General features: G+C 47.9%; 1 protein-coding gene across 3 annotated transcripts in view; it reads left to right on the top strand.

Annotated features, from left to right (window-relative positions):
* The window catches only part of KIF25 (kinesin family member 25), a 1,016,252-nt gene that overhangs the window by 994,806 nt on the left and 6,563 nt on the right, over window positions 1-14,883 (top strand). For 2 of the 3 annotated variants that reach the window (XM_069607412.1, XM_069607410.1), the window contains one exon: window positions 12,223-12,378. The exons of the other annotated variant lie outside the window; for it this stretch is intronic. In XM_069607412.1, coding sequence (XP_069463513.1) covers window positions 12,223-12,378 — 156 coding nt within the window. The remainder of the gene's footprint in view (window positions 1-12,222; window positions 12,379-14,883) is intronic. 3 annotated transcript variants of the gene reach the window in all.

Here is a 14,883-nt window from a genome sequence, read left to right as displayed (position 1 = left end):
GAGCGAAAGCCCAGAGGAGTACAGCAGAAGGCTGCACTTCTCTGGCAAAGTCAAGAAAACAGGTTGAAAACAATAGCAAAAAGTTTAGGGGTTGCCACATGGAAGGAAAGTTCCCTACAATAACGAAATCTTTCCTAACACAGTGGACAAGACTTAAGCACAGAGTCTGGGAAAAGATTATTTGTGGACAAATTTGTGCGTGGATTGCTGCCTGACATCCAGTCACAAATTATGTGTTCTGAGAGCGTATGGCAGGCGAAGTCCCAATCAGAAGTACTGCACATGGCTCAGTACTATGAGAATCGTGTCAATAATGAAAAGGAAAGAGTCGAGAAGAGAAAAGGTGATTTGAAGACTAAAGTATTATTACAACAAATTGTTAGAGGCCCTAGCGGGGGTAATTCGCAGATTAGAGGTCAGTATGCTCCACAAGGGAATGTGCCTTTGGGTCCTGTGAACATTAACCAGTATGCCTATTGTCGGCAAGAGGGTCATTGGCGTGCACAATGCCCCGTCCTTCGACAAAGCTCGAATAACACATTTGGAAATATAGGTAGACGATCCAGAGGTCGCCCGGGTGTAGGGGGTCCTGGTAGAGGTCAGTTTGCACAGGATCCTCAGCAACCTTTTTCACAGGATAATCAGACTCCGAGTGTGGATACTAGAAACATATTTGATCATCCTTCTGCTGCATATCTCTCTGAAGAACTTCCTTTTGATGACATTCTGTTTATTTAGGATTGCCCGAAGCAGGGTTTGGAACCTACGCCTATTCCCGTTAATCAGAAAGGTCCCTATGTTGAAATGATAGTGGGAAATAGGAAACATCTGTTCTTGATAGATACTGGGGCACAGAAGTGTTCCATTGATCATTCTCGGGTTCCAAACATTTCACTGTCAGGGCAAACCAATGTTTCTGTAGGGTTTTCTGGCACACCAGTTTTCTGCCCAGTTTCTTCACTGGTACCTATTTCTTTGGGTCCCTTCACGGACCACTGTCCATTCCTTTTGACTTCGAATTGTGGAGAGAATTTGCTTGGGTTGAATCTGCTGAAAGAATTAAATGCGGTAATTCATTTTTCTTCTGATGGAGTGCAACTTTCTGTCTCTCAATTCTTAACCAGACCTTTGCTGCCAGAATTCAGAGTGTCTATGGGCAATTGACGACAATGATGTCAGTGTTTTACAGATCGAGCCTGTTAAAATAGTCTTGAAACATGGGATAAAGCTGCCACGCATTCCACAATATAAGATTTCAGTTGAGGGCAAGCAAGCTTTGAAATGCATCGTTTACGATTTTGTGCATCGAGGGGTGATTGAGGAAATTGCAGGAAGTTTGTGCAATAGTCCAATTTTACACATGTACAAAAAAGGCGATAATGCAATTCCATTGCGTTTCATAATTGATTTGCGTGCCATTAATAAGGTTGTCGCTCCGCAATTTCCAATTGTGCCTGATGTAACGACAATATTAACTATGACTCTGGCTACAGCTACTTACTTTAGTGTTGTGGATCTGAAGAATGTTTTCTTTAGTATTCCTCTACACAAGGACAGTAGATAATTGTTTGCGTTCACCTTAGGGGGACGCTTGTTCACCTTTACCCGTGCACCGCACGGTTACACGGAAAGCCCTAGCATCTACAGTAGGGCTCTGAAAGAACAGCTTGATACTCTTGAATTGCCCTCTACTTGTGCACTGCTTCAGTATGTTGATGACTTGCTTTTAGCTGCCAACTCTGCGAGTGCTTGTAAGGAGGGAACTGTGTTACTGCTTATTCATCTGGCTAAACATGGTCACAAAGCTTTGCTTAAAAAGTTTCAATATTGTTGTCAGGAGGTCGCCTATTTAGGCTATCTCCTGTCAAAGGAGGGAGGAAGATTGACACCTGAAAGGATAAAACTAATTTCTGGCATTTCTGTCCCAAATACACAAAGGAAGTTAGAGCCTTGATAGGTATGGCTTCTTACTGTAGGTTGTGGATCCCAAACTTCTCACTAGTGATTAAGCCGATGTTGGCTTTGACGAAGAAGGGCATTTCTTTGCCATTGCCGTGGAACACGGAACACCAGCAATCATTTGATCTGCTCAAGACTGCATTGTGCTCGGCTCCGGTTTTGGGCACACCAAACTATGAAAAGGCCTTTGTATTGTTTGTGCATGAATGTGATGGATGTGCTTTGGCTGTATTAACGCAGGAACATGGAGGGAAGAATAGGCCATGCAGTTACTTTTCTTCCGCCCTTTATCCTGTAGCATGCGCTTTGCCAAGATGTTTGCGAGCTGTCGCTGCTGCTGCTACGTCTGTAAAACAGAGTGAGGGAATGGTCCTAGGCCATGTTCTCACCCTGATGGTTCCTCACTCTGTAGATGTTCTACTAAACAGAACTCAAACGCAACACCTCACTTCCGCACGGTTGACGAGATATGAATTGATCTTGTTCGCTCCTCACATACAAATTAAGAGGTGTTGTGTTCTTAATCCGGCTGAACTCTTACCTTTCCCGCAAGGTACTGCTTGCAGTGACGAAGAGTCACATGACTGTCTGTATACTACCGAACAAGAGACAAAGGGTAGAATTGAGCTAAAAGACACTCCTTTGAACAATCCACAAGGGCAGCTGTTTTGTGATGGCTCCTGCTTCAAACTCCCGGATGGTACATCCACAGCTGCTTATGCAATCACTACAATGAGCACGGTCGTGGAAACCAAGAGAATCACGCATAACTCTGCACAGGCCGCAGAGATTATAGCATTGACCCGAGCTTGTGAACTTTCCAAAGGGCTTACAGTAAACATATATACTGATAGTCAGTATGCCTTTGGGGTAGTTCACAACTTTGGTAGACTTTGGTCAGAAAGAGGGTTCTTAACCTCACATGCTACAAAGATTCAGCATGGCTCTCTAATAGTACAACTGCTCTCAGCGCTTGCGCTCCCGACTCTTAGTTAGCTGTCGTAAAATGTGCAGCACATCGAAAGATTATAGATGATATAGGAAAAGGGAATGCTTTCGCTGATCAGACAGACTGCCACCAATCTCTTTACCTATATGCATGTTTCAAGGGAAACTGTAAATGTCTATGCAGTGGATGAGGGTGTTGAATCCGTAAGGGATATCTAAGCCGATGCCACATTAGAAGAATCCAAGAGGTGGGCTGAAGGCTTGGGGAAACTTGATGATGATGGGTGCTAGGTGGACATAGTTGAAGGGAAATGGTTACTTCCTGACGCATATGTAATGATGATGGTCGTCATGGCTCATGGCCCTATACATATATGTGCCCAGAAGGTTACAAAAATGTTGGAGAAAGTTTGGGCGAATGACAAAATCTCTAAAATAGCTCAGCGCTATGTTCAAGATTGCATGATCTGCTTACAGCACAATGTGGGAAAGGGAACATCAACTCCGAGGGGAAGTTCTGTCCCCTTTGAGGTCATCCACTTTGATTTTATTGAAATGGAACGGTGTAATAATTTAAAATATGTGTTAGTTGTCATCTGTGCTTTCAGCAAATGGGTCGAAGCTTTCCCTGTCAAAGACGCTACAGCCATGACTACTGCAAAAACTATGTTAAAAGAATATTTTCCCAGGTTCGGGATACCAAGAGTCATCTGGTCGGACAATGGTCCACATTTTGTCGCTGCTGTAATCCTGCAGATATGTGCGGCATTGCAGGTCGACAAACGGTTCCATTTGGCCACACATGCTCAGAGTGCCGGACTAGTAGAAAGACAACGGTATCATCAAGAACAAGCTCGCTAAGACGTGTGCCGGCACCAAACTTAAATGGCCGGACACCTTACCGATCGAGTTACAAGCCATGCGTACAACCCCTCAAACTAAGACTGAGCTCTCTCCATTTCAGGTGGTCATGGGGAGACCTGCCAATATCTGGAACCTTCCGAAATGTCGATCCTTTAAAGATTTTGAAAATGTGCTTCTTTCAGATTACTGTAGCCAGTTGACTAAAAACCTGTATTTGATTTATCACCAGGTGCGAGAGGCTTTACCTGTACAATACGAGGGCCCAGGTCATAGTATCAGGCCTGGAGATTGGGTATTAACCAACGCCTTTGAGCGTTCTTCTTGCCTTGCACCTCGGTGGCGGGGCCCGTTCCATGTCCTGCTGGTCACACAGAATGGGGTGCGCGTCGCAGGCAGAAAACATTGGATCCACGTGACGCATGTCAAGAGACTTCCTCACCCAGTGCCATACGATACAGAAGAAACAGAACCCCTCGCTAACGCTGCAACCAAGGATCCTGAAGCAGTAAACAGCATTGAGAGTGTATCGGAGATTCTCTCTGAGCCCGTGAGGCCTGGGGAACCCGCCATCTTGTCTCCACACTCTCCAAAAGTTTTGTTTCCGGAAACTGTTGTTCCGGATCTTGTATCTTCACTTGCTCTTGATACGCTGCTTCCAACGGGAAGTGACGACACATTGTTCTCGGATCAATCAGTACCGGGGACAACAAGGTACAATTTGTGTCCAAGAAAATAGACTTACGGCACGGTTCGGCTGTGCATTTGAGAAGGAAAAGAATCATCAAGGGCTTGCTTTTTGCCCAAATAATTGTTTGAGAAAGTGGATTCTGTTGGCTAGGGTTGTGGAAGGACTAAGAAGTCGCACGACCTGGAGGTCGCCAGCAAAACAAACATTGGGGTTTCTGTTTGAAGACTGCAATGCCTGCAACCGCTACCGCTCGTACTGGACTGATAAATGATCGTGTGACCAGCTGGGAAAATGGAGAAATAAATCCAGGGACTAGTCAGTGAGACACCTTCAGATGTCTCACACCAGTGATCAAGAAATGCAGCAGAGGCGGCGTGGCCAGCTGCAGAGCAATGAGGACGTCAGTCCCTAAAGCTCCCATAGACGCCGAACACATCCTGCTAAAACAGCCTGCTATCTGTGTTAAATTTGCACGGAAAACCCTCCTGCTGCGACATGAATATATGAAGCACGAACAGGCAAAGTGTGAAAGATATAATCATCTTCATGACGGACTTCTGGCCACCAAAATGACCCGCCCTCATGCAGAAAGGAGAAACTAAGATGGCCGCGAGTGACGAACAGAGCACGTTGGAGTGCTGAGTGCACGCCGGGAACATTGAGAAGACAAAGCCACTACGGTTTGAATCCAACTGGCAAAGACTGGTGGCGCGGGGCTCTGGTGGCATCCGGGGGACAGCTGGCCCATCCAGAGACTGCCGCGGTGCGCCCCCGGGATAAGTGGTGGCACTGTCTGCACACCCTACGCAAACTGCTGCTAGGCGGCGAAAAGTAACAGATGGACTAATCCGCGTGCGGGAGACAGCGGACGGAGCAACAGAGAGCTGCTGCCCGAGCCCCAGTGCTGGCTGCGGAGCGGGCTAACTCAAAACAATGAATGAAGTGTGAGCCTTGTCCGGAAAGAGGTGATTGACTGTGGCTCAAACTGTTGCATTCCGGAGGACGGTCCAAGCGCCAACCGACCCCTGCGAAGCATTGGCAAGTGAACTGGAGGCTTCCCCTATCCATACTGCGCGGGATACTGCCTGACTACGGCTAATAGGGGGAGAGCTGTTGCCTGCGAGCTACACCATCAGAAGTGAGATCGATACGCCCTGTGGGTGACTGCAGATATTCCCGACTAGCTTGCTAAAACATCCCGAAAGGAAGACCGGATCCCGCGGCCTCGGGGGCCTACTCACACGTGGACATAAAAATGAGAACCTGATAGAGCCCGACTGCATCCAGGCCCTACATGGTGGATAAGGCTGAGTAGCCACGAGGACGCTAAACCCCAAACCCACCGCACAAGCAAAAGTCACCACGCTATGCTGACCCATGAGAACAGACCTGTGAACAGGCATTGATGACTCCCATAACTGAGAAGGGAGGCGTTGTTGCGCGGTGACCCCCAGAGGGGAAGACAATACCAACACTAAGAGGCATCCGTGAACCAAACGAGGTGTAGGTGGATGTTAGCCACCACAACACAGGCGGAGTATCACAAACGGACTCATCTATGAGGGGCAAAACCACAACTGTGGAACCAAACTGTGAACGCCCTTGCCAATACTCACACAAACCCCACACACCAAGAGAGATTGAGCAGGCTGCACTGTCAAACGGAGCAGAAGAAAATCGCAGAACACAACTGGAGTAACTCTGTCGTGCTGACAGGATGGGTTGCCGAGCGGAGGAGAGCCGACACGGTATGTGCTCTATACGCTGCCCCAGTGCCCCTGATGTGGTGCAGCCTCGGTCCCACTAAAGACACTCTAATTGAATGAAAAAGCCAGAGAGGAAGGGTGATTGAGACTTTTGCCTGCCTCCCCGCTCCCTCGTGGCTCCTTGCAGCCCCTACACTCCAGCACTATTTACTCCAAACATAAGGAAAGGAGTAGGCCTCACGTGCCCAACCGTGATATGCATTACCAGACAAGGTCAAGTAGCATAGTGAAGGCGTGCTAAAAACACGAATTAGCGGGAACGACCCCAGGGGAAAGACATCACTGGGCCATGATGGGCGATTAAGAACGGCAAACGAGACAGATTACCTAATCACCTGCTCTCTGTGGAGTTTAACTGGATATCTGAAAGTAATTTGACACTATCACGGCAAGAGACAGGATCAGCAGAGCTATGATCTCTGCACAACGGGCACCAAAACACTACACATTAGTATCACTGACAGAACGCCTGTGAATCCACACGCAGTGAACAGCTCCTACAACCAGCAATACAAACAGTGGACACCGCCTGGAACTGCCCATATCAGCATGGCTGCCTGGAGTGGGGACCCATGACAAGCAAAAAGTAGGCCCCTCCTGGGCTGATAAGAAATTGAAACTCGCTGGCAGTGGTTGAAGTGAGCGGGAGTGGTTGGGAGCGGTGCTCCTATACTTTTTTAAATTAAGTTTTACAGCTCCTATACTTTTATTTTAAAAAGAAACCGTTCCGGAACGGTTTCGTTTTAAAATAACAGAGTAGGAAGAAGTTGAAACTTGCACTTTCAGTGCACTGCACTGAACATTCCCTTAAACAGCGGGCAAATGTGTTTGGGGGTCTGTATTGAGTGAGGGACAGGGCAGGGCAATGGGGTTTGTGAGGAGCGGGGCAGGCTAACAGGGGACATAGTTCCACTACTTCTTTTCTTACACTTAGACCACTGCTCGCTGCGTGTCTTGAACGGGATGTACCAGGGGGTACGTTGTGCTCATGTGAGGGGAACAAAGAGACCATCAATTACTGGACAAAGTGTACACCCTGTTGGGGGCACGTGACGGTCACGCTGACACCCATACTCCGGCGCTCTGCAGTGATGGTCTGGAACTGCTGACACTCCGGAGCAGCAACAAAAGAGAAGGGGCAAACCATGGCGATTGGGCAAACTGTCCTCCCACACTCCCGAGAATTGGGAGACAAACCATTCCCCCAGGCGAGTGACCACAGACAAGCTGATCTCTTACATCGGGCAATAAAGGAGGACATCATTGACCAGGAGTCGGGATCAAAACACCATACCGGCTAGCTACTGGCTTGAATCAATACTCCAACTGCAACGTGAAATCTCATGCCGCTTCACCCAGAGGACCCTGACATTTAAAACAGGCAGTGGTCATGCCCATCATGGGCAAGTATAAAGCCAGAAAACAGCCCACTCAGAGCAAGATCGACCAGTATATGACACCAGTCACACAAGCCCAAGACGAAGAAGACCAACCAAACACCATGGCTGAAGCTGAGAACACACTATCTTTAAAGAACGTTATGCCTCACACCTCCGTCATGACCTGCGGAAACTAACGTCCCGCACTGGCGAGGCAGAGCAGCGCATATCTGGGGCAGAAGATGGGCTGCAAGAGCTACAGCAACAGCTGACCAGTGTCAAATCACGGCTGAAAACAATGGAAGAAAGAGGCGATGAGGGTGAGGGAAGGTTAAGGCGTAACAATATTCGGATCCTAGGTCTGCTAGAAAATGCATGGAATAATTCCTAGAACAATGGCTCGCTGACATGTTTAAACCAAATTCGTTCTCCAAGTTTTTCTCGATAGAAAGGGCCCATAGCATGCCAACTGGACGAACGGTACCCGGTGCTCCACCAGGCACCGTGATCGCAAAACTCCTGAACTACAGAGATCGAGATGCGCTGCTCCAGAGGGCACGCACCAAAGGTACATTGACCTATAATGGATCCAAAATCGCTTTTCTTTCCGACTATACCAGGGAGGTGCAGAAGGCAAGGCAATCGTTTGACCAGCTCAAGAGACAGTTGCAAACCCTAAAGCTGAAATATGGCCTACTATTCCCAGCCCAACTTAAAATATACCACAAGGGCACAACTGTCCATTTCACAGACCCCAAGGAGGTGTGGAGGTGGGCAGAGCAACATATTGAGGGGGACTGGAGAACATTGCGGAACAACAGGAACAGAAACCCCTGGGCCCAGCCAGAGCGGGGACCACTGCCATTACAACCGCCGGCACAGGATCATAACCCCCTGCGTGGAATGTTCTGCCGCTGTGTGTGTGTGTGTGGGTTTCAGGTGTGCCTTGCTAGCTAGCATGTGTTTGTTTTGCATGGGGGAATAGGTTTTTGAGCTGGTTGAATTGGTAGCACGTATGATGTGGCAGTTTGTGTGTTTGATGTGTTCTGTGGTGTGTTGTCAGAGTCTGTGCAGTTTTGTGTGTCCTGGCTTGGTGGCTTGGTGGTGATTGTGGGTGCAGTTGTGTGATTTATGGTAGTTGTTTTGCATTGATATTGATTTCTATGTATTCTTGGGGTTTATTACGCCTTTTCCTCTTTGTTTAACTTCTGCCTTTGACAGAGTTTCCGCTATGATGTACACTCTTTTTCTTGACTTCCTCCTTCTGTGTTTTTGTTCTTTTTGTAAATAGGTGTAAGTTGCCTCCACATAACTATATAAATATACGCACCCGCCCCCATTACACCCTCCCAACAGGGTCAGGGCCATGAACTTGTCGGGGGAGGCAGAAATTGGGGGTCCCTGTCTCTGGGACCCTCTCATGTGCCATACCTGTTGTTAATGCACTTAAACATGCGCTTCGAGGCCTATGGGCATTAAAGCATCCCTGTGCTTTTTCTTGCCAGTGTTCTCTTTTTTCTTTTCTGGAATCACAACTCCCAGGGTGCACTTGGGAGCAACCTAGAAAACCTGGACTGGAACCAACCAAAGGGGAAAACAGAAACACTTCAACTAATACACAATATTAGCACTTACCACAACCCATCATCCAGCACCTCAGAAAAGCAAAGAATTCAGTATAACAGAAAAATGAACTTACATGCCCAGAGCATGCTAACCAGATAGCAGGGTAACCATTAGAGACTGCCATCAAAACTGTGCTGGAAAGGGGGGAGTGTGTTGGATGGGTTTTAAACCTTTTCAGCTTTGTAAAACCAGCCCATGGGAAAAGACAGTAACAGATTGATCACAAGAGTCAGATGAGCGCTGAAGCCAAAGTAAGGGTGAGGGTTTAAAAGAATGAGAGCCATAAAAGGGAATCAGGAGAAAGGAAGAGTTTCAGTTTCACAGGTGAGGTTAGGAGTTGTGGAAGAAGACTGGGAGACCGGGGGAGGACAGGCGGAGGAGTGGAGTACTAGAGAGTTAGTGGCAGACACAGAGCAGAGTGCAGGTGATGTATATGTGAGAGAGAGAGCGCGTTAAGAGGTGTGAATAGTCTAGTGTGAGGAGGGGGGCTTTGTAAAAGGTGAGTGCGAGAGAAAGAAAGATAAAGATAGAGAGGGGGAAGTGTACGGGGAATGGGAGAGACTGTGAACATGAGGGAGAGAGTGTGTATGCTGGGGACGGGTGGCCAGAGTGCAAAGTGGTAGTGGCGGTAGAGGTGTGGGCAAGGTGAAACAGGAGGAGGCGAAGGTAGTGGAAAGAGATAGGTGGAGAGAGCGTGGTAAGGCATACATAGAGAAGAGGAGTGCAGTGATGGGGAAGAAGGAGGTGTAGTGAAAAGTGAGAAGCAAGATACAATTGTAATTGTTTATTTGTAAAGCACTTATACACAAGTGAAGTGCTTCAAAGCTTGTAGTGAGAAGAGGGGTCTAGTGAGATGTCAGAAGTGAGAAGAGGGTTGCAGTGTGAGGTGAGAAAGGTGATGTGGAATTGAGAATAAGGGTGTAGTAAGAGGTGAGACGAGTGGTGTAGTGGCTGGTAAGGTGAGGGGAGGAGAAGGGTGAGTGAAGGAGTTTGACACATGTATTTGTATTCGGACTGTTGTATTTGTATGTTGACCCATGTATCTGCATATGTACCGGTTTATTTGCTTTTCTGACCCATATATTGGCATTCCTGGCCAGTTTGTTTGCATGCTGTCCCCTCTATTTGCATTCTGAGCCATGAATTTTCACCCATGTACCTTCATTCTGATTTTCATCCCTTACCCGCTTCCTCATCTGTGTCACTAGTGACTCACCAAGCCCACCATACACAACAACACCCCCCCACTCACTGTCCACTTCCTACCCTTCTCATGATGGCTCCTCGCTCATGCCTGCATGACCCCAACTCCTGCACTCCTCCTTCTCCTTCCCCCTCCTATTCCAGTACCACCCACAAAAACAGTTCTGGCCTATTCTCTTGCTGCTCCAACTTAATCTACCCCTCCCACTTCCTCGCCTTCAATTCTCTCTCTCCCTCATCACAGCCGACAACAGGGTCGCTGCTTGCTATGCGCACCCCGGTGCTCCGTCTGGAGTGCAAATGTTCTTTTTAATTTTGTTTGCTTTCTTTTCGGAAAACCGGGCTCAGCACATATTGCGTGAGCCCAATTGCCCATGAAAACAATAAACAACAGTTTTCATGGCACAAGTAAAGGAAACATGTGGATGGACAGCTTAACTTTTTTAGAGGGCGGATCCAACACCCTTTTGTGTTTTTGAGGTCAGCAAGCTTGCTCAAGCGTTTGGCTACCAGGATTTCACTCAGGTTGTCATGTTCCCAAAGCAGACACCCACACGACCTCATATAATTGTCAACAAAACACATACCTCCTATTGGGATTTTGTTTTCCAGGGAATGTTTCTCTTTAGGTTGCTGGGTTTAAAAAAGTGAGCACCTTGTATACTTAGCCAGTGGATGTTTTATGTTGTATTTGGGTGACTGTGTTGAGGAGGGGGGCAGATTGATGTGGATTTGACATTTTACCTTTAGCAAAGAAGTACAAACAAGGTGCTTGCTCTGATTTGGAGTTTGATACAATGAACAATAACTCTTTTATGGTTGCAGTTTGGACGATATAAAGCTCCAGCATTCTCTGAGGCACAACTGTAAATAAAAACCATGTTTTTCCTTTCAGGATGACATGGAAATCCCTCTATTTCAGAAAAAGACATGTTCAATACCCATTATGCTTTTAATCATTTAATTACACTGATGCCTAGAATCAGTGCCTTAAGTGGCACTACAAATCGAGCCGGGGCTCAGCGAGGGGGCGTGGCCTAACAACGGGGGTCTTGATGGCCCGTTAGGCCACGCCCCCTCGACGAGCCCCGGCTCAATGGGCTACTGGCACCCCTGCCAGGCAGCCTTTTGTAGAGATTAGCACCCTCTCCCCTATGGGGTAGAGGTTGCTGATCTCAGCATTTATTTTGTATAGGCTTGCCTGGCAGGGGACAGTGCCTCGCCTATTCAGCCTTAATGGTGGCGCCGCCCCTCGCCAGCTGGGGAGGGGCAGTGTCCCCATTAAGGCTGAAAGGGTGAGGCCACTGGAAGCAGAGGCCTTTTTCCTAAAGACTGAAACTCCGCGAATCCGCGGGAGCTTCAGTATTTAGAAAGCAAGGCCTCTGCTTCCAGCGGCCTCACGTTTTCTCCATAATGGTGGCGCCGGCCCACGGGCATCACTTGATTAAAGGGATGCCGCGCAGGTGCGGCGCCACCATTATGGCTCAAAGGCATTTTTTTTCTGAAGTCTGAAGCTCTCGCACACGATCGAGAGCTTCAGGCTGTAGAAAAAAAATGCCTTTTCGTGTAGAGGCCGGGGCTGCCAGGGGAGATTAGTGGGCCCCGGCAGGGCCCCGCCTCAAAACGAAATTTCGGAGCCTGCCGGGGCTCAGCCCCGGCAGGCCCCGGCCCACTTAAAGCCCTGCCTAGAATGATCTACAACAGCTGTTTGTCTACAATGTATTGCAGTTCATAGTTTCGAAATTAGAATTGTAAGTGTCTTAACAAAGTTCTTCCGGTTTCCTATCAGGTATGTCCGGAGTGACCGGAACAGCTCTGCGAGAGACCTCCTTCATTAATCGCAGCCTTTCCGCCCTGTCTGATGTTCTCGGAGCATTGTCTGAGCAGCGCCCTCATGTTCCATACCGCAACAGTAAACTTACCCACCTCCTGCAGGACTCCATAGGTGAACACATGTATTATTACGCTTCTTCATTCAAAGTGTTGCAGAAGTATTAGTCCCATGTAGTGATGCTTCCTATAGCATACTCAGGCCGAGGAGGTGGGGTCAATCGGGGGTTGGAGAAGTCAATACTTAAGCAAAAACCGAGGCTTTCGGTTTCACAGCATTTAACAATGAACATTTGTTCATTTGGAGCCGTGGCCTAGGGAGATGCCTCACTCCACAGCTATTTTCTCTTATAGATAGAACTTGAGTTATTCAAATGTTTTGCTGTGACGTGGCATTGTACTAATACTTAATAATAATATAATGAGGCGATACGCCCCGAGGTGCCAGGCCGACCCTGTAGGCAACAGTGCGCCTCCCCAGTTAATGGCCCGAGCGCAGCGAGTGGGGGTGGCGTGGGTGGTTGTAGTTGGTTGGGGGCAGAAAACATGAAGAACAAAGCTCCCTCAATAGCCCAAATAAAACCTAACTAGCACATGTAATGTGGGTGGATTACAGGGAGAGTGGGGTGGGTGGGGTCAGAATAGAGAGAGTGAGCATATAGAGAGGCAGCTTAGGTATGATGAAAAAATAGATCTACCATCAAAAGTAGCCCAGAAATAGCCCAAAGCGTATGCAAACTAGTCCAAAATAGCCCAATAACGCACCCTTATAAATCAATGGAACATGGAAAGCCTGGCACCCAACTTGCTTCTTACAAAGCTGCTGATTGGAGTAAATATTGTTTTGGAACTCCTCATTGGATAGTATGGCGGAGGAGTTTGGAAAAAGAAACTTGAGTGATTTGGTATTTTCATGCCATGACATTCCGTTGGTATGCCAACCGGATATTCCCAGTTCAGACCCCCCCTTCCCTCTCTGTCTTCTGTAAGAATGGTTTTGGCAATTTTGTGGCAAAAGCACCAGCAGAATTCACAAAAACCTTGTAGGGGTATTCAGTAGCTTCCTCGTTTATGCCCTGACACTGGGGTGGCATGGGCATGTCCTAGAGGGATGTGTGACAAAATCTCCTGCCTGACTGTGTTGGTGGATTGTGGGGGGGGGGGCAGGTGCGGACACATTCAATGTGACACTGGGCCTGGGGCCACATGGGGAGGATCTCCTGGCTACTCCCACCATGCCACATGTGGAGGACAGGGGCTTGTCATAGTGTACACGTAGATGTTTCATCCCCTTAGAGAATATTGAGGTGCAGCAGTCCCACGCATATGGCATTTCCTGCACTCTAGGCTACCTTTTATCAGGTGCAGAAACTGTCCTTAAGCTACTCACAGAAAGAAGGGGACCTGGGCTTAGTCAAGGAATCCACAAGGCAGTCAGACAGTGCTCATGCATGGATGGCCTCCACATTCACACAGTTGAGAAGAGATAGGCTGAGGGGCATGTTAGAATGTCACAACCAGAGAGACGACCGCCCAGCGGGAAAGACTAGCTCGCCCTAAGCCCAACCTCAGAACTGGAAGTTATCCTCAGAGTTGCGATCCACCAGACAGTCCCATTGCCAGTGGCTTAAAGAGGAAGTGGGAGTTAAGAACTCCAAAACTGCAGATGCTGTTCTTGAAGTTGCAGTCTAGCAGATGCTAGAAACACACCCAGGCCAAAAGAACTACAGCCCCGCAAGTTACCTACACCAAGCCTGCACACCTGAGTTCCCTTAACAGTGAGAGAGGTTAGAAGGCAGGGCAAGGTAGTGTCAGGAAGGGGAGCTGTGTGCCAGTCCTAAGTCCCACACTAGGGATGTAAACCATCCCAAGGGGTCGAGCTAATAGTCAATCCAAATTCCTACTATCACACCCCAGTATGATTACAACAAAGAGAAGATGAAAGGCGTCAGGCAAAGCCCTTTAAAAAAACAAGGACTCTGTTGGTGAAGTTAGGAGTAAGAGCTCCTTCGGAACTGGCTGGTGAAAAAAAGAAGCTAGAAAAGAGGCTGGAGCGGGAGCTTGAGAAGAAGCTGGAGGATTAACTGGAGAAGGAGCTGAAGACCGGTGACTGGGGCACAGACTGTGGATCCTGGGAGAGCGTGAAGTAGAGGCCCAGAAGACATAAGTAAGGAGGAGACAGGAGGCTGCTTGGAAGAACTAGGAGGCTGGGGAAGGAGAATCCCTAAAGGTGGGGAGTTAAGAGACCCAGCAGACTGGGAGAAGAAGGAGCCGAGGGTTGTGGAAACGCAGGTCCAGAAGGTGTTAGTGAAATAAATCAACAAGAGATCCATGACCGTTACATAATAAGTGCCAGATGGGTGAAAAATGTCAGAGTGATAATAAAAAACTAGAGAGCACTGACTGTTATATAGAATGTACACCAATTGGGCAAATAAGGAGCCAAAAGTAGAGGAGAATTTGGGAAGGAGAGTAGACATCTAGAAAATACATAGGAAAGAGAGTTGGAAAAGAAAAAAAACCCAGCAGATTAAGGAAAGAGAAGCAAGCAGTGTTGGTTAAATGTGTTGTTGAAAGAAGTGCAGGAGGAGATGACAGAAAGAAGTCAAGGAGAAATGTT

The sequence above is a fragment of the Ambystoma mexicanum genome, chromosome 4q (genome assembly GCF_040938575.1).
Source record: "Ambystoma mexicanum isolate Mex_15411 chromosome 4q, UKY_AmexF1_1, whole genome shotgun sequence".
Lineage (NCBI taxonomy): Eukaryota > Metazoa > Chordata > Amphibia > Caudata > Ambystomatidae > Ambystoma > Ambystoma mexicanum.
Note: the sequence above shows the minus strand (reverse complement) of the source record. Positions and strands in the feature narration are given on the sequence as shown.